Source organism: Pterocles gutturalis, unplaced genomic scaffold (genome assembly GCF_000699245.1).
Source record: "Pterocles gutturalis isolate BGI_N339 unplaced genomic scaffold, ASM69924v1 scaffold23397, whole genome shotgun sequence".
NCBI classification, from domain to species: domain Eukaryota; kingdom Metazoa; phylum Chordata; class Aves; order Pterocliformes; family Pteroclidae; genus Pterocles; species Pterocles gutturalis.
The window spans coordinates 10916-30907 of NW_010113464.1; the positions used below are offsets into that span (position 1 = coordinate 10916).

Genomic DNA, 19992 nt, shown 5'->3' on the forward strand with positions numbered 1-19992 from the left:
ATATGGACCAGAAAACGAACCAGCAATCTGGTCATTCCCTCAGCAGTTTTTAAACTCCTGAGGTGCCAGGAGCTAGTTTTGGGAAACATAAAAAGTCAGTTTTATTTTCTTATCAAAAGTAACTGCTTACACTGAAGGCCATCTAATTCAATGGTTTTCAAGGAAAGAATGAATGTTTTCCTGGAGAATAATTGTTACAGCAATCTTGAATTGTATTTATTTTGATTCTAGATCAACAGTAACAATTAATGTTACCGTTGTTCTTGCTTACATTGTCTTTGCCCCAGTTGACAGAAAGAGCTGCAGGTCTCTTATTTTAGACTGATACAAGAAGTGCTGAAATAGAACCTCTACCCTACCCATTTTATCCCTAGGCTTTTCATTCTTCCACTTCATTGTTAGTTAAAAAAAAATTACAGCATGACAAATCCAAAATCTTTCTGGAATATTAATTATGTACTGATAAATTCAGGAGAGGATTATATTTTGCTCCTTCTCTCATCCAACGAAGGTATCCATCAGGATGCCCCTAGTCAAATGGTTTATATTACAGAAGTTGATTATTGAACTTATTTATGAAATGTCTGTACCTATTCACTTTAATTCTCTCAAAGAAAATACCGTAACATGTCAACATCCTGTAGCCAAAGTCTAGAACAAACTATTACCATGTTTACTTATAGGCTGTTCAGGAGCAGATTTTGAGTGAAGTTATTGTAACAGCCTTCTGATGATTTTAAAACCAATTCAAGAACAGAAAAAAAACACCCCAACTAGTAACATCCAGGAGGCAGTGATGGGAAAGAAGGGAAGAATCGGAGATGGGACATAACATTAAGTTTCTTTAAACCTTCACTGGATATGCATATATTTAACTCACAGCACATGCATCACGGTCCCATAGCTGCACCATGATGGGCATATATTTCCCGACTACTTTCAGGAAAAATACTTCTCCTACAGAGCAGAAAAATGTTCGTGTTTTTTTGTTTTGTTTTTTTTTTTTTTACTTTATATCCCCAAAAAGCTCCTTCCCATTTATCATGCACTTTATTAGAAATTACAAAAAAAAATATTTACAAAAAACCCAAAATACAAATACACATCTCTGAAAAACTCTTAAGAGTACCAGCTCTGAATTAGGACATAACAGGGTTGCTGAAAGCAAATAAAGGGGTTAATTTTTTTTTTTTAAATAGTTGCTTTTTTAATAGATATTTTACTCTGTAGAATAATTTCAAATGTTACAGATATGGCAAAGTTTGTGCAAAGTTTCAAGTCAGGTACTTTAGAGTCTTTCAATATTAAACAGGAATCAATAAATACAAGTAGCACAATAAAAGTTAAAAAATATTAATTAAAATGCATGTTGTGCAACCTCAACATAGGTGTTACGGACCCCTACTCCCAGAGGCTCCCTACTTCCCAGAGCCTGTATTGGAAGGTTGTGCACAAATATCCTTAGCACTGTGTTTCAGGAATCTACCTGGTAATGTGTCTATTCAACACAATAAAAACATACCACTATCTTTTAACAAATTATGATGTTAAGGGAAAAGATTCATTTCACCCTGTGAAATATGTTTATTGTCTGTGAACAGTGACAATGGGATAAAAAAGCAGCAACTTCAGATTACAGCAAAACAAAACAACACAACCCACCCAACCTGTCAGATTAAATAACATTAAATATGTCAGTCTTGAGATAATGATAAATACAAGGATTTTTGCATAGGCCTATGGAATACAGAGTCAGAATTATGGCCAATAAAACATCTGCTAGTACATCTAATTTTCCACTGCTCTAACCTAATGAGTACTCAGAACCAAGAAGTTAAACTGAATAGTAATTTCATTGTCTAATAGCTCAAATCAACAGAGATAAGAAATTATTTCTGCCATCCTGAAATAAATAGTGCAGCATTCTGGTATTTGTGGTCACCACAGAGTTCAGTACTTGCTTAATTACTAAGATCACCAGGTAATAAAGCCTTTAATACAGACCTACGATATAATAAAACACTCTCAAGAGAAGCTGCACAGCTCATATCATGACCTTCAGAACATAACGTAACCGGATGGAGTAGGCAAACACTAAAGAAAGATGCTATTTTTAATATTCACTCAGGATTTGCAGGCTGTAGATAAAGCAGCCTCAAAGGCCATCAAGACAAAGGGAGGAGTTTAACATATGGCATTATTCAATGAGATGTAGGTATGTTCTCAATGTGTCTTTGGTTTAGGGAGGCGGGAATGCCAATTAGAGGGCAAACTATCCCCAGCGTGCAAACTGGTATTCTGTGTTTGCACATTTTCCTTTCTCTGTACTGGTGGCTTTGGGAGGTTAGTCTTCAAACAGGTGTTTGGAGGCTCTGCAGACACTGGTGTGGATTTCTGACTGCTCATTTGCTTAGATTTAACAAAGGACATAGTTGGTGGGCGAAGTTTAGACACTTTCTGACTCTGTTTACCCTTTAGGTTATCACGACCAGATGTTGGCTGTAGCTGAGTCAAACTACTTGATGGTAGAAGCTCAGGTTCCTTGGAAGCAGTGGAATGATTTGCAGGTCGTGCGAGAACAGCCATCGTAGGAGGCACTAAAGCATTTGGGGGCTTTGCGATTCTTAAAGTCTTTGGCCGAGAAGCCTGGTTTGTGAACGAGGGCTGATTTTTTCCAGCTAATGCAGTCTGAACCTCTCTAGCATCAACTCGTGTAGAGGTCTGAAAACAGGAATGAGATGGTAATGTACCTTCTTTATTACTAGCCACCCCTCCAGGGTCTTCAGTATTTTTATTTTTCAAATATGATGCATTCTCATCTTTTACGTTTAACTGTATGCTCTTTAAAGAGTTTACGTAATTCAGGCTATTTGTGAGAGACATATTTGCAGCATTTTGATTCAGATGATTGCTATTTTCATGCAGACCATGTTTAGGATATTCACTGTGGGCCTCGATATGTGGCATTTTTATTAGTTTTCCCTGGGCGAGGTCTGTGGAATTGGGAAGGCTGCTGGAAGGCTGTAGTACTTGAGGCTGTTAAAGAGAAAAGAATACAGTAATATATTAGGCAAAGAAAACACCAGAGAACACTCTGAATCCAATGTGTGCTGACTGGATGCTTGATAAGGGCTGTACATCTGTGTTTTTTTAAATCAAAACTTTGACTTTCGCAAAACAGGATGGTTCATGGGACGTGTACAAATGTGACTTAAGTGGAAAAAAATTATACTAGCACTGAAATACACAACATAAAAGACAAAGAAGAAATCAATTAGCTTAAAAAAGAAACATAAAGGCTGATGGTTGATGATTTCACCTAAATCTGCAGAACAGTCTAAGAACAGCAATTCTGATTCAAGTGCTTAATAAACAAATGCAACAGCTATCAGACTGTATCCATCTTTTAATTTCTATTCACCACATACTCCAGTTAACTATCCCAAGCCTTTTATCAATGTTCTATACTGTACAGGCAGGAAAGGAGTTTAATCTACCATGTCAATTTACATTGCATTTTCGTTGTCTTACCGAGGCCAGAAAATTTGATGCAGGTGTGTTGTAAATGAGGATAGACTTAGTTAGCTGTTTTAGCTTGAATGGATCTCAAATGGTCTGATAAAGAAACCATCTTCAACAAAGCAGTACAACAGGTTACGTGTGAAGCTAGATATCATATACTACTACATTGATAACCAAGGGATAAAGATAACTTAATGAGGATTTTACATTTTATCAGAAGATACAATCTGATCAGATGTGTATCAGACAAGAGAATTACCAGTACCTCTTCTGGTTAATTTATATTTTCTCTTTGCTCTTCCCTGTAAAAAGACTTTAATGTGTGCGCTACCTTCATAGACACATCCTAGACCTGCAACTTGTATACACATCCTGGAAGAATTATTAAAAATTCTGCAACTCACGGCAAAACCCATTAACAGTTAAACTATAGTTTTAGCAAGTTTCAGGTTTGGATGATTTTCTAATTTTCTTTATAATGGAGAGAAACTGAAATACTACAGGCTAGTCTTATCCCTAAACTACTTGAAATCTTACCCAATGACAGATTGAATGGACATAGTAAACAGGCTTATAATATTTGTTTACTAATGAAATACAGTCAGTAAAAAAGAAGCAATATTTGTCTTTCAGATATTTGACTAAAAATGTCACTTCAGTGACTCATGAATTCTTCACAGCCTCTAAATGAGATAGTCAATTATTTTGTCTGGTCTTTTTAGGTCTTCTTAGAATCAGCAGGAATAATGATAGCTGTGCATGCTGAAGTCCTGTTACATTTCTAGGACAATAGTATGTCTTGGGATTCTTTAAGCTTTTAATCTTTTCCCTGGAAGGATTACTACTGAAAACTGAATCCTCAAAATTCCTCATCAAGAAAAAAAAATAATAGTAATGCAAGAAATATCAAGGTTTCTCAATCTAATTTTGATTTACTAGCAGCTTTTCCCTTTAGAATATCTTTACAATATACTGGTTCTATCTGTGAGCAAAGGCAATATTTAAGCTGGAGCAGTGACCTCAGCAAGTGATAGACAGGTATGTGCAAGTATGTTGAGCAGTCTGAATACAATTGTTTTGGAAAGAGGGAGGAGGAGAAGAAAAAAAGAAAAAAGCCTTAAAAAATGTGTCAAATGAGTATCAAAACATTATTCCTCACATGACCAAATCTAGCTTAACTTTACGAATCCTTCTTAACCAAGCAATCCTACAGGAAGGAAGTACTAACCACAATTAATAATTGAATAGTAAGAGAGCTACAGCTTGAAAAAAACGAATCCTCGAGATATTTTTGTAATTTTTCAGTGTTTATATAATGAGCTACAGAAGTCATTATCCTTCAAGCTTAGGAGCGGACAGACAGATGTTAGCCAGAATGATTTATTGATTTGAGACCTCACCTGCAAAAAACAAAACTGCTAAAAATTGAGTGCAGAAACTAAAGTACTATATACCTGATCCCCATACAAGTATTTCAACAAGTAATTCAAATTTCCTAATCCTACCTGAAGACAAAATTTAGTATGTTTATAGCACACAGTATTGTGTCAAATTCTAATATGTAAAAATAATTATCAGAAAAAAATTTTCCCCTCACCTAGAAAGGGTTTCTAAATGTCAGTCTTCAAATATGCAGATAAATATCTATTCTGAGCATTAAAAATCCTAACCTTATATCAAATAACCATTACAGAAGAAACTAAGTTTGTATGGAAAGTTGAGTTAAACAAAAAACAAAGAAGCAAATTTTTGATAATGCTATTTTGAGTTTTGACAAAAATTAGTTATTATTTGAGCTTTTCCATTTGAAAAGTTTTGCATTTTTACATATAAAAATAAATACGTATTTTCCTCATTATCCTTCATAACCTTAAAAAAGGTGTAAGCAGCTTACTATTGAGAAAGCTGGCAATTCAAAGGTAGAAAACAGCTACATGCTTAGAATGATGAGGACACTAAAGCTATGGTATCATCTTTGCTAAGTTGTTTTAAATACCGTACTCTCTTCTAATTTTGTATTTCTACTTAGTCAAAGTCTGTCCAATTATCATGATTACACATTTTAATATCTTGAAATTGCTACAGGCATTAACATTCAACTTGAAAAGGAGAAAATACCACTTCCAAAGTATGCAAGTTCACAAGGTATCTGACACTGAAAACTGCATAATCTTCATCCACAGATTACATCTTTGCCTTAAACACAAGTTTTCCTTTTATTAGGGAAGTCTTAATAAATTATGACCATTTTATTAGTCAAAAAAACAGCCAGCAGCAGGACTTGCTGAATTACATCACAAGGAGTGGGCTATAGAAAGATAAAGCATTCCACCTTCTAGGTGTAGTATTTTATTTCATGGAAGTCTTTAAATCATCTGCATTGCTTTAAGTACACTTTCAATAATATTTCAGGGGAGTGAGAGGGGCAGGGATGACAGATCATGACTTGGCGTAGACTGCCATGCTAGCCAGACTTTTATTTTTGTCCCATAAAGAAAATATTCAGGTGGACAAACACCTGCATTACTTTGGGATGCTTTGGGATACATTTCAAGTACAATGTAACTGAAGAACATTATCTCTCCTCAAACTGAAAGTAAATTAGACAAAATGCTTTGTGCACGTGCTCCTTTTTGCACAACAAACAGACTTTTCTGTACTGGCAGGAGCTTCAAATACTTGCATGTATTGAGTCACCAATCAAAACTAATAAATTACAGTCCCTACCACATTAAGAGATTTTTTTCCTCTTAATTCCCTCAAGTAAAACTGGTTGTTACATCATCCAGAAAAAGATGACAACATATCCACAGAGAGGATTACCATTACTACACAGTTATTGAAACACAGATTATATTAGCTTTGTGTTGGAAAACTGAGGCAAGTATGTTATACAGATAAAGAAGTAAAATCACTGTGGTCATGCCCTTCAGTTTTGCTTTGGTTATTCTGTATCTAACCTCAATCCCCATCTCAATTCCCTACATAATACCTCTGAAGAATGAAATAAAGGCATTTTCTCCCTGCAGGATTTTCAGGAAAAAAGGAAGTAAAGCAATGAGAAATCTGAGAGGTGCATGCACATCTCCAATAGACATGCATCATGCATAGGGCAAAAAAAAACCAACAGTGAAAATGTGTGAGGAGATGGGAAGAAATCTGAAGTTGTACCGTACCACGCTTTATCACAGAAGTAATGGACTAACTTCTCAACTCCTTGCCAATGGCATAATGGGAAAGCAGAGACAAGAAAAAGACAAGGACAATGACGTCAGAGGACCAAGACAAAACAATGAGCAATTGCCATGACAGCACTGCAACTTTTCACCATTTAAATTGCAATTACCATGTCTCCCATTGGTTTTTAATCCACCTTCCAGAAATAAAAGGTAGCAATAGTGTTTAAGTACTGCAGTACAAACAATAGCTATAGCAAGACCTGCACAGAATACCTTTGCTCTTGTAATCTTTTAACACAGTCAATCTCTTACAATTCTGTCCTGGGTTAAGCTGAGACAGAGTTAACTTTCTTCATAATAGCTAGCAAGAGGCTGTGTTTTGGATTTGTGCTCAGAAGAAAGCTGATAAGAAGCGATGTTTATGTGGCTGCCAAGGTCTCTCAGCTTCTCTGGCTGTCTGCAAACAGGAGAAGCTGGGAGGGAGCACAGTCCCAGTTACTAGCCCAGGATTTGATCTTGGGTTCGGGACTGAGACCCAGAGTGGCCAATAATCTATTCCATAACATACACGTCATGCCCAGTATATAGGTGAGGACCCTCTGGAAGATGGCCCCTTTTTGGTTCCGGATCTCTTTTGCTCTGGGTCATCTCATTCCAGGTGGTCACTTTCCCAAGGCCTTCCCCTGCCCCCAATGCCAGTCAGCTCTTGGTGTGGGACACTCGGACTCTTATCTCTGTTCCGCGAGTGCGGTTTCAGGACTCTCCCTGCTCCGGGATCATTAGCCCGGAACAGGCTGAGCCTTGGTCATCAGGTAGGGGGGCAGTATCTCTGTGTGTCACTCATTTGTATATTTGTATATAGTATTATTTTCAATATTATTGTAGTTTAGTTATTAAATTGTTCTTATCTCAACCCACGAGTCCTTTTTTCCCCTTTACCCCTTTAATTCTCTCCCCTGTCCTTGAGTGGGGAGCAGAATTGTGTTGAGTGGGTGTGTGGTTTGGCCCCCAGCCAAGGGCAAACCCATCACAACTTCAAATACTGTTCAGAGCTGTAACTAGAATTTGTGTGCACGATTACAACTGGATATATCAAAAATATTTGCATCCATGCACATACATGTTAGATATCTAACAATAGACAGCACTGTCTTTCAATACACTGTATTACACATGTTGACCATGTTGCCTGTACTGTTTAATAACACATCTTCCCAGCAACTCGCTCATGAGTTTGAAGACATTCCAAACCACCAAGGTTTCTTTTTGGAGGGGGGTGGTGGGGAAGGGACACAAACTCTGCTATGCAAGTTTTTCATTTTCTGATCCGTTCTGACATCCCTTATCTCACTGCCTTGGCACAGGGTAAGCTGTCATTTCACAGGCCTTCATTTGAAGAGACAGCCTTGCTGAAACGCTACACTGGAAAGCTCTCATTTCCTACCTCTGGAAAACATCAAAATTTCACACCTTAGGTCTGAAGCACTTGCTTTCATGTCAGATTTTTTTTTTCTCCCTTTTAGCTAGCTATATTATACCCATATTTCAACATTGTAAAATAGATTCCACAGTATGGAGTACGTCTTCAAATAATGATACAAAACAACCCCCCTTTTTTTTAAACCACCATTCACCACAGTATTGGGGTAGTAAAATAATTGGTAATGTGGCATAGCATTTTTTTTTTTTCCTGCATAGTCTGTATAAAAAACCCAGCTTAAAGACAAATACTGTCTTTCTCAAAGAAAAATTACTGAAAGTAACATAACTACATTAAGGCAGGCATTTCACTCATAAATACGTATATATGTGCAAAAACCAGACAAATAGGACCACATGTAAAATTAAGTTTTGTTTGCAAATATACACTTAGGTAGGTACCAGAGACATTTCTCTTGTAGTCCAGTCTGCAACTACCCAACCTGGGAGAAGGGTTCTTAAAAGACATTTCTTCATGCAGCTGTACGTTTATTTCTCAGGGCAAAAATAAATACATATAAAGGACACTAATATGATTCCAGGACATTTTCAGTAGTTTGTCACTCTCTTAACATGAGTCATAGAACTTCCAAGATAATATTCTGAAGCAACTTTGTTCTGCTAACACCAACACTCTGTACACCCTACAAAGAACCTGATGCGGTCAATAAAGGTTTGGAAACTTTTCTCAGTGTTGAGCAACACACCCTTTTTGGGGGAGAAAAAAAAAATAAAAAGGCATGAAAAAAGCAAAGCCTGTACCTGATTTACAGTCAATGTGCATACAGCAGCTTTCTTGCTAGTGATAAAAAGCTATGTGTCACCTGCTAGAATTGCTTACATTATCTTTATTTGTAATGCTTACATACAAAAAGTATAAATACTTTCTTTATGAAGTGCACAGCAGGCAGAGATGTGAACAACTGCAATGCTTGAGTAACAAAAGAATTTTCATCTGAGTTTCTGTGTGAAGAAGTGCTAGGGGCCTAAAGAAAGTGGTATAATATTGTATTACAACACACCGTATTACAACAAGAGTTCATAATTGGTTCATTGACAACATGTATTCTAAATGCTACGTTTCTAGAGCTACATCATTAAAGTTCTAGAATACAAATGCAAAAGTTTAAAACTCTATTGAAGAAAGTTTGCTATGTCATCAAATTACATCCTATTAACAAGAGAAAAATAAAGGAGCATTACATAAGAATTAAATTCAAGATATATCTGAGAGACAGGAACAAAAAAAATATAAAATTTTCTTCATAGAATGACAAAAATCACTATGCTACTGGGAAAGCATTTATGAAACATGAAATGCTAAATTGCTTCCAAGGCTGCTGAAACATTATTAACAAAGTTAATAAATATGGAAGTATTGAAAATTAATTTTCATTAAAAGCACAAAACATACCTCCAGTTATAAACTGTCTTAACAAAGTGCAGGGTTATAGTAAATTCTTAGGGCAAGTTAAGCAGTAGTCACGCTAACCTTGCAACTGGTGCTAACAGAGAAGAACTGTAAACATATGATAGTATTGTAATACTGCGTAGCAGGGATATATTACTTGTCCTGTGCAGCAGCAGTAAAATTATATTAGAGTATATAAACAACTAAATATGAACAGTTTACAGATTTATGCCCTCAATCTCCAGTGCTTGTAAGTGATCTATGTATCCATCAGCTATCAACATAGGGAAGAAACCTGCAGTATTCACAAGCACAGATGGTATTCGAGTTTGGGATCCAGAAGTTAGAGAAGAAAAGCTTGAATTCCAAGATCTCCAGACAGAAAACACCCCCAAACAAGAACTGAAACTACTTCATGTTCCCATCACCTTCTCTATATTGTTGCAAAAGAACATTAATATTGACTTTAAAGCTGTTTTCCTGTTCTTGGTGGTGATACCCAGCTCACCACCTGCCTTGAAAACCCACATTTGGCATTCTGTACTAGCTCAAAAGCTAGCAGACCTAAAACCACTGGGAACAAAGGGATGTGGGGAAAGAAGGATGCTAGTGATAATCTCAGTAATGTTCTACTTTATGGGACTCTTCACACAGGGATAAATCATTAATTTTGCAAGAGTGCCAGTAAAAGCGTCCAAGAAACCTCCTATTTTATACAGTGTTTTTATCCTCAGTATTTATCTTTTGATTAAACCTAAGGAGTAAAGAAAAAGGCTAGGAACACTCAGTTATAAGAAACATTTATTTTCCTAAGTAATAGTCTAATTATAGTTTAGGTTAATTAGTCTATGGCCAGTTTTCATCTGCTTTATTTCCTTTACTAGTAATTAATAGAATTTAAGATGTATACTAAAAAAATCCAACCTGCTTTAGTAATGGAAGTTCACTATGGAATCCCCAAACAAGAAGCTGCTGCCATTAGTGGAGGAATAAGGTGAGGGCTCAAAGAACTGGTAAGAGATTAGCAAAGTTTTCTTCTTCTCTTAAGCACTCAATGTGAATGATGTGACACCAGAGATACGCATCTGGCAGCCATGACAACATCTTCCCATTCTGGCTCTCTGATCAGTAAGCCCCAAACCTGTGACATTTATATGCTCCTCAGGTCTAAAACTGATATTTTTAAACTCAGACTCTCTGCTGACAGAACAGCAAAGTAGCCAGGCTGTGCTACTGCTGGCCCTCTACCCAAAAACGCAAGACATGATGCTCAGCTGTAGAGGTTCTACGTTCATTACACACACACACACACACAAAGTCCCACATCAAACACCACAGGAAAATGACACACATCTCTCCATTGCATAGAGAAAAGCCTATGAAACAGGCTGTGCATTCCTAATGAGTTGTTTAAATGAACATTGTCACAGAAACATCAAGAGAATATTTGAAATAGAATTTACAAAATACTTTAAAGAATTTTTTTTCTTATAATCAAAATAAGTTAGGATTATTGCAATCTGAAATATACGTAAACTTGGTTTTCCAAGGTGCAGCTTACTCTTCAGATCTCCATTGGCCCTGTAAATCTTACTTTGTTTCCAAAATTTTACTTTTTCTTATTTTTTGTCCAAATACACTCTTGGGCTTTGCTAGGCAGTCAAACACACTGTAATTCTCAAATTACAGTACATTTTAAAAATATAACTTCAGCTTTATGAACTAGTTATATTTCTTTGAACAATTATCTGTTTATAATGCAATACCAAAGCACAAAATAAGACTTACCATTTCTCTATGTCTACGTAAGCATACAGTTTTAAAACCAGCAATTGTCTTTTGTTTTGCAGATCCAAGCCAAGAGAACAAATGCATCTTACATCAGCCCACATTGTAGCTAGCACATAAGGAAGATTAATAAATCATGCAAGTTTTGCAACAGCCACTTCAATGTATTAGAAGCCTTTTTACAACAAATACTGAGGGGGGAAAAAATTAGTTTCAGGGAAGCCATTCTGAAAAGTTAAGAAAACCTCATGAGAGGCAATGAAAATGACACTTTCTCACCAACATTTTTATGTACATCCACAACATATTTATGCAAATATGTCCATGTATCCATGCATGCAGACTTATGAGCAAATAGAACACATACACAAACACGATAGTATATTACAGCCATGAAAAAGAAAGGGAAAATGCAGCAAGCAAGATTTATGTTAAGACAAGACTGGAAACAAGGGCTTACTCAGGTTTGCCTGAAGAACTGCTGAAGTAAATCAGCGTGTAATAACTGTTATAAAGCTATACGTTGTAGCTGCTTATACACTGGCTGGAGGAAGCATTTTGGTTAGCCACAGACTACTGTGTATGCCTGTAAATCTGCCTGAGAAAGGAGAATACTACGAGATGAACAGTGCGTGCAAAGGGGAAGCTTCTACTGGAACACGGTGAGGGAGATGAGTGAGAGGTACAGACTCACTCTGTCTGCGGTGCGGTGGAACAGTCCGAGGGATGCCCTGGAATGAGCCCTGCCAGGGAGAGAAGGAGGGAGCAGAATACCCACCCTGTGCAGAAAGAGAGAGGGGGAGAAGTATAATAAAAAAAGAGAACAGGGAAAAACAAGACACCAAAAAGCCACACCATTCTTTTTCTTTTTCTCCCAGAAAGGTATCATTATATTTCCCAGTTTGTAAAAGCAAACACTACATGCTACTAAAGCCTAGAGGAAAAACAACATGATGATACCCTAAACCAGTCAGAAATCTTACAAAATACCTCAACTTTTATTCAATATATATGCACACATTTCTGTTAAAGATGGTTTTAAGAGAAAAGGATAGGAGCTGAGCTTTTCATGATAAAAATACATGCTAAAAATTGCATTTTTACAGCTTTCAAAAATGTTTTAAAAAATGCCTCAGCAAGCAGTAAGTTGCGTAATAATAGTCTACAGTCAGCTTTAGTTTGCAACAAAAAATTTCTAATGCACAGAAACAGATGTTCTAGCAAATCCTGGTGCTTTAGAGCCCACTCATATTTTGATAGTATTATTAAATGTGAAAGAGGAAAGGTGACATATAACTGTTTTTCTTGCACTTTGCTCTTGGAGCTTGAGCCATCTATTACAGGATCAGAGAACTGTGCATGTCAATGCCGTGCAGGGTTTGCCTGTCAGATGTTTCAGATCACCACCGAAGTGACACATTGCGGTTGTTGCATTCTCAAAACAAGAAAGTCATTTCACGTAGTCTATCATTTTCTCCATACCCTTACCTCTAAAAAAGATTTATCGAAGCTGGAACTTCCCTCTTAAATCACATAATCTTGATTTCCTATTTCAGCAAGATAGGTTTAAGTCTCTAAAATCCCTTCACCATTTAGCAGCTGAAAACTTCTGTTTTTATATGAGTCTGGAATATCAGTGCTAACAGTAAAGACTGCCATTGCCTCCTGGCTACCAGTAACCAGCAGATGTCAAGAGGAACCAGTTGTAGCTACTCTTTCAGACTGCAGGCATAAGATGTAACTTAACACATGCATTTAGTCAAGTCTTATATTTGCTAGACAGAATATTTTTAAACTACAACAGGGAATAAAGAAAAAATCTGACAAGACTTGTTTTTCTTGAATAAAGACAATTAAAAACACCTATTGAAGCAAAATCCAAGGAAAAAAATGAAAGAAGTTCTTTGATCTGATTATCTCTATCTAGAGATATTGATTACCTCACATGTTCATACAGTACTCCATCAGCAGCCATTAACATCAATACCATTTCTAGACTTCTGTACAAAAGAACAGGACTAGTTTCAGTCAAGCAACATGACAAAATAATACATGTTGTGTCAGCTGAGTAGGTATTAAATACAGAAATCCTGGGAACAAGATCAGTCAATGACTGATGCGATATTAACAAAACCTTTGGATTTTCCCAGTGCCGTACAAAAGAACACTTAATTTTTCAGGCTTCTTCACATTTCATGTTAAGTTGTGTCAGGATGGTAGAGCAACAACAAATCCTTTCCATTTTCTAAATGTAACTGAATTGCCAGATAGTAAAAAGCACAGCATCATCAGGCATAGGTCTCATCTTGTAGACACCTGAGTTGGCAACAGGCTTTTTCCAGGCTTCTTTTAAATTTTTAATATATTAAAATAAGAAGGGAAGTGAAAATTTTATATCCTCTCACTTCCTCTCCCTAAAAACAGAGAGTAAGACCAGTACAAGCCAGCTGAGCTACATAACAGTTACGATACTATTGTAAAAGCAAAGATTTAGATGTCTGGATACATTCCAGTAATTTTTAAGCATCTGTATTAGCACTTCAAAGCACAGTTCTAAGTACAGTCTTCTCAATAATTCTTCGTGGCATTTAATCATTACTTTGGGGAAGTAAATGAAGAAAGTGCAAGCAACTTCCTCCAGTGTTTTGCCTGCTAAACTGAACTGCTCCCAGATATGTACAGCCCCCTTCTCCCAGATGCTGGAGAACGTTCTATAACCTGAGAAGCAAAAGAACTAGCTCTTCCTCTAGCAGCAGTCTTGAGAGTTTACACTGCTCCACACAGGCAAATATCAAATAAGTGTTGGATTTCTTATTTACAAAAAAAATCATAACAGCATTGTTTAATTGTACATCAAATAAAAGGTAATCAAAATTAACATCAATTGAAACAAGTAAGGACTATGAAATACAGCACTGGGAATTTATTAAGATGGGTATTCTGAATTACACTGATTTTACAAATGAAGGTTATACCGATCCCATAGATATAGCACATTGAGATAAGTGTCTGCAAATAAGCCTTGCTTATGAAAATACGACTTTTCTTTTAATAGTATTTTATGAAACTCCAGCAAATTTACAAAGCTTTCTCCTTTAAACAACAACTCCCATCCATCCCCTTCTATTAGTCAAATGTGCACTGAGGTTCCCAAGAAATCCAAAGAACAAGGAAAACCAAACACACACCAATAAGCATGTCTCCTCAGATTATGGTACACATTCAAAGCACACAGAAAATGTGGCAGCTTCGCACTAAATATAGGGAAGAAGAAAAGCCTGAATCACAACTTACTGTATGCTTGATTATTAAAAAGTCTATAAGACTCATAAGTGAGCAACAATAGAATTTAAAGATGAGAACATGACTTAACCTCAGCTTTTACTAAAAAAAAAAACAACCAAAAAACAAAACCAAAAAAAACACAAAACCAAATTTGATGGGATTCGTCTGGGTTCTGAAGCCTAGTCTGACGCAAGTCTTTCCACTTGCACTTAAATGTTACACAACAGTCAGAACAGGTTCTCCTCCCAGATGTTATGTGCATCCAGCCACTAAACTTAAATGCCATTCCTCTAATTTCCCAGATACTGGAATTGTGAAATAGCAAAAGCATTCCAAAAGAGAAGTGATTCAGAAGTTTAAACACCAGGCAAAACAGGAGAGTCAGGAGTGGAAAAATAAGAGCAGTTGAAATAAAGCAGTGTACAAACAAGAAGAAAATGAGGAATGTTCTTCAGAGATCCTGATTAATTGTACAATTGGTGCTAAATGATTTATGAAGCTCTGTCCTAACTGCACTGGAAAACCTGATGGGGTTTTTTTTTGTTGTTTGGTTTGTTTTTAAAGGCTACTATGAGGATACTGTTTTCCATTGCTATGAAGAGACCTCAACCTCAGAATAAGTAATCACATGCGCAAAAGCAACTGCTTTTGCCAGGAAAGGACAAGTGAAATATTTCTAAGCTATTGCTACATAGTAAATTTAGGCCAACAGACAAATATTCCAACTCTTTTCCCAAAAATATACCGCTATCCAAAACTGCTACTGCTTTAAAAAGTCTTTTCTGCTGCAGAAAACCAAACATGGGAAAGGTCCATTTTTATCCATACAGCTGGAGCCTTTGAGCACTTCCAAGAAAAGATTATTTTTGCTGCGTCTCACCTAACATTGCCAGTTGTCTCATACAAACTCTGAGCTCCACACCATGAACAAACCTACAATGACATAGTTCAAGCATCAATGCAAATAAAACGTTTTTACAGCAGTCTCCTCTTCTAGCCTAGCACCCAGAAAGAGATTATGAATGAGCAGTTCTGACATGCAACAGTGTTTTCGAAAGTATTCAGGTCAAGAAAACCCCAACCCCATCTTATGTGCTGGTTTACATTAAACCAACAATAACTGCCTGTGAAAGGTTTAAAAGACCTCTGCTGCGCATGCGCCTACATGTTATGCACTGTTACTGTAACAGAGCAAGAAACATGCACAACATGACTATCTAGTCCAGCCATGGTACCTTCTCACCAAGGACATACATTATAATGGATCAGCAAGTGAACAGGACAGTACTGGAAAACTAGAGAAACCTGGGATGAATGTAAACACTAATATAACGACTAGGCTTCAAAACCTGGAAGTTTAAATTCATAGTTGCAGAGTCAAAGAAATATAGAATATAGAAACTTTAAGGCTAAGGTGGAAGAAGTTATAGACAGCAGTACACAAAGCTGCAGCTGAACGTTCATCAAAACAATGGATGTGAAAGGCTTTGGAATGACAAACTGGAACAATACTCAAATGGAAGGCAAAGAATATATCTCAGCACAGAAGAGAAGAAACGTAGCAAAGAATCATACAGATAGTCCCAGGCAACCCAAATTTTTTTTGTCATTTTACTAGAGATAAGAATGAATTTGTACACACATTTAGGAAGCAAAACTTATTCTCATCACTGTGCACTACTCCAAGACCAAGAAAAATTGGATTTTACTGTACACTGTCTAATGTTGCAGGGCATGGAAGAGCACCAATGACATAGGAGGAGTTGTGTCATGCTAAGGAACTGGACCTCAAGGGCCAGAATCCTTTACAGACATCTTCATCCACACCCAGGCTTTGCAGTTTGCTTGCTTGTCTTTTCCCTATCAGCATCTGCAAACAACCATTCCAGTCTGAGAAGCAAAATAATTTGTCAACATAAACTCAACATCTGACCCTTTTACCTTCAAAATCTTTTTTAAAAGTCAGTATTTAGTAATACAGAAACAATGTTGCAAAGCCTGTGAGACAATTGTGGCAATGGATGCTCACATTTTTCTTCTTGATAAGCTCTGTCCATCAACATTAATTTCTTCAGGTAATTTTATGTTCAATAACTTCTTCCAGGTTTTGGTTTTTTTGGCTTTTGGGGTTTTATTATTTTTTTCTTTTTTTTTTTTTCTTTTTTTTTTTTTCCTTTTTTTTTTTTTCCTTTTTTTTTTTTTTTTTTTTTTTTCTTTTTTTTTTTTTTCCTTTTTTTTTTTTTTCCCTTTTTTTTTTTTTATTTCTTTTTCTTTTTCTTCCATGGAAGTGGAATTTTCTTCACTGGAAGTGAAATCACTATAAGAGATCTTTGGGAAATCCTTCTAGAAATGTCATGGTCTACCCTGCCAGTAAACATTTGTACAAGTGTTTATCCAGAGGATGGCTAACTATAAATAATGTTTCCAAGTTATCATTGACAATACAAACAGTCAAATTAAATAATGTAGTTTTGAGCATACTGTCAGGACACTGCTTACAAGAAACATGTAGCAGACAGTGACTAGGCAACACGTTAATTCTTAATATGCCCAATTTTCAAAACACTTAGTTCCAGCTACTCGGTTTTACTACATGGAGTACTGATTTCCAAGGATTAATCTAAGGTTACATAGCTTCCATTTATGTACATATTCACCTTTAAATAGGAGAAAACCCTAAAGGTGTTTTCAAAAACTATGTGGTCCCTAAAGCAAATAACCCCAAACAAGTGCTAATCACATCAGGATGTGCATTTTCTAGAAATATCTGGTAATAAGAAAGAACAAATAAGAACATGACTTTCTAAAAAGAGTATGTTTAGTGATATTCATTTGCCTGCCTACTGGGAGAACAATGAAGTGATCAGAAATACTAGCTGTTTCAAATGGACAGTAGAACTGCAATAAATTACTGCAATTCATATTATCCTAAATTCCTAAATGAAATCTTTTACTAGCCAATTTCCACTCTATTTCCTTGTTTCTCCTAACATCTATTCTTTATGAAACACTACATTAACAATGTTTGTTAAGCACATTTCTGGAAGCATTTAAAATATTTCTTGAAACAGTAAATTACTCTAAGTGTGTTCCTAGACTGCTATTTATACTTCAGGAATCACACAGTATGGGTTCAGCTAGAGTTTGTCAACTGTCAGAATAATCTTGAAAGTTATTATAATCTAACTACAGTAACTTCACCACCATTTAAAGTGACTGACAGCTCAACACTTACAGGAAAAAAATGAAACAGTTAAGTATTCATCAACTCTGATAACTATTAACAAGCTTAAAGAAGCAAAAAACTTCCACGCCTCAAAGGAGTTGTACTCTCATTGCCAAGATTTCAATTATAATTTGGTTTTTTTAAAATGCTGCTTATATAATAACTTCATAATTTCATAAACATTAACTACATTTCATTACTCATACCATGTTTAGGACTGATAAATCTGATTTCTCCCAGTCTGTGCTCTCAGTTCAAGACCATTATATTAAATTGAACAGGAACATTAATAAGGCAAAACAATTGTTTACTTTAAGGCCCTTTTTTTTTTCTTTAGCAAGAATAGACTTTACTCAGGTGTCTCCTGCTATTTCCATTTATCATACTTCTACATCAAGAAAAGAGCCAATTTTCTCCCCTTTCTATTGAAAGTGACATTTTATGTCATTGGGTTTCAGATCAACAATGACTTCATGCCAAGGCTTTTGCTACATTTATACTTCTATTAAGCCATGCAAGGAAACATATAAATGCTTAGCAAAAGAACTATTAAATGAGCAAGTTGAGGGCTGCCCATTAGAACTGGAACTCAGCTACAACACTATCCCCCTTTAAGAAATCCCACATTAAGGAGCTCATATCAATTTCTGTTTGCTTACAGAAAGCCTCCATATAAGTAATAAATATGCAAAGGAAAAGACATTCAAAAAACCATCCTGCACAAAACTCTTCAGCTACCATTTACAAATAACTGTTCCTGTAAAGCAGTGTATTTTGAAAATTTGTCAATACATCATGAATTTTCCTAATTCCTTTATCAATTTTAATGAGAAACTTTACATGCAAAGATAAAAATATTGAGATGTTTATAATGCACATCTAATGAGTCTATGCCTACACACACACACGTATGTGTATTATACATATGCATATGTAAACAAATATCCACATACAGACACACACCCAACGACAGAGCTGTTTTTGAGGCTTTGAGTAACCTGGTCTAGTGGAGGGTGTCTCTGCCCATGGCAGGGGGGTTGTAACTTGATAATCCTCAAGGTCCTTTCCAACCCTACCCATGCTATGATTCTATGAATACAGCAGATCCTTTTACTTTTTTTAAAAAATTATATTCTCCCTTAACCCAATTTTCCTCATGACAAAAAAAAAAAAAAAAAAAAAAAAGGTGTATTTTCAAACAAAACTACTGAATAACTTAGAAGAAATATACTTCAACCTGACCAAAACAGACAACTGGGCTCAATTACTACTTTTACCTGAGATATCAGCTCATTCCTCATCTTCCCCAGTACCTTTGTCATATCAATGAATACCACAGGTTGCTCAAACTAAAGCTTTTGTATTTAGCGACTAACACTCAGTAGTCACTAATCTGCTTCTGAATTTGTGTGGAAAATGACAGGAAAAAAAAAAGAAACATGGAAACAATTATAGCCACTAACCTAGTACTAGTATCAACACAGAAAAATATCAAATTAACATCACAGATAAGAAATTAAAACTTGGGAAAAATAAACAATAAAAGAGCTCAAAAGCTCTAAAGTAACAGGAAAAGAGAAACAAATGGGATAAACAAAGACACGACACATACTTTCTAGAACAGAGGTGTCTAGCAAACTAAAAGCTACTTAAGGTTATGATCTTTTTATATTGGGTTTTCGTCAGACAGAAGACAGTTGGAAAGCATGGCGTGAACAGGATAAAGCTGTTTGCTAGCAAATGGTTAACATACAGTGCAGTGGTACTTCTAGCACTATATATTTAAAAGAGTAATTTTAGGAGAGCAGGGGTGATTTATCTTTACTACTGTCTTACATCAAATAACTCACAGCAAGGTAAAAACAAAAACAAAAAATCTAACCCATTTTTAACCTTTTAAAAAAATCTATTAGCATTCTCTAGCTAGACCAGTAGCTTCAAGATCCACAGACTATTTGCTGGTGACTGACAAAAACCTTGTTTATCATTCAAAGGTAATTTCTTATTAATATCAAATATCAAATGTGTTGTCCTTCTCCCATCTTAAGTATACTATTAGTATGCAAAGAAGAATGTAAGTTTTATATAATGGAAGCAAATGT

At 35.9% G+C, this 19992-nt stretch overlaps 1 protein-coding gene across 1 annotated transcript in view; it reads right to left on the bottom strand.

The window, feature by feature from the left end:
• Positions 1-2223: 2223 nt before the first annotated feature.
• The window catches only part of LOC104460477, a gene marked incomplete at its 5' end in the record, with an annotated part of 30286 nt that continues 12517 nt past the window's right edge, over positions 2224-19992 (bottom strand). The window contains one exon of the mRNA XM_010074520.1: positions 2224-3036. Coding sequence (XP_010072822.1) covers positions 2224-3036 — 813 coding nt within the window. The remainder of the gene's footprint in view (positions 3037-19992) is intronic.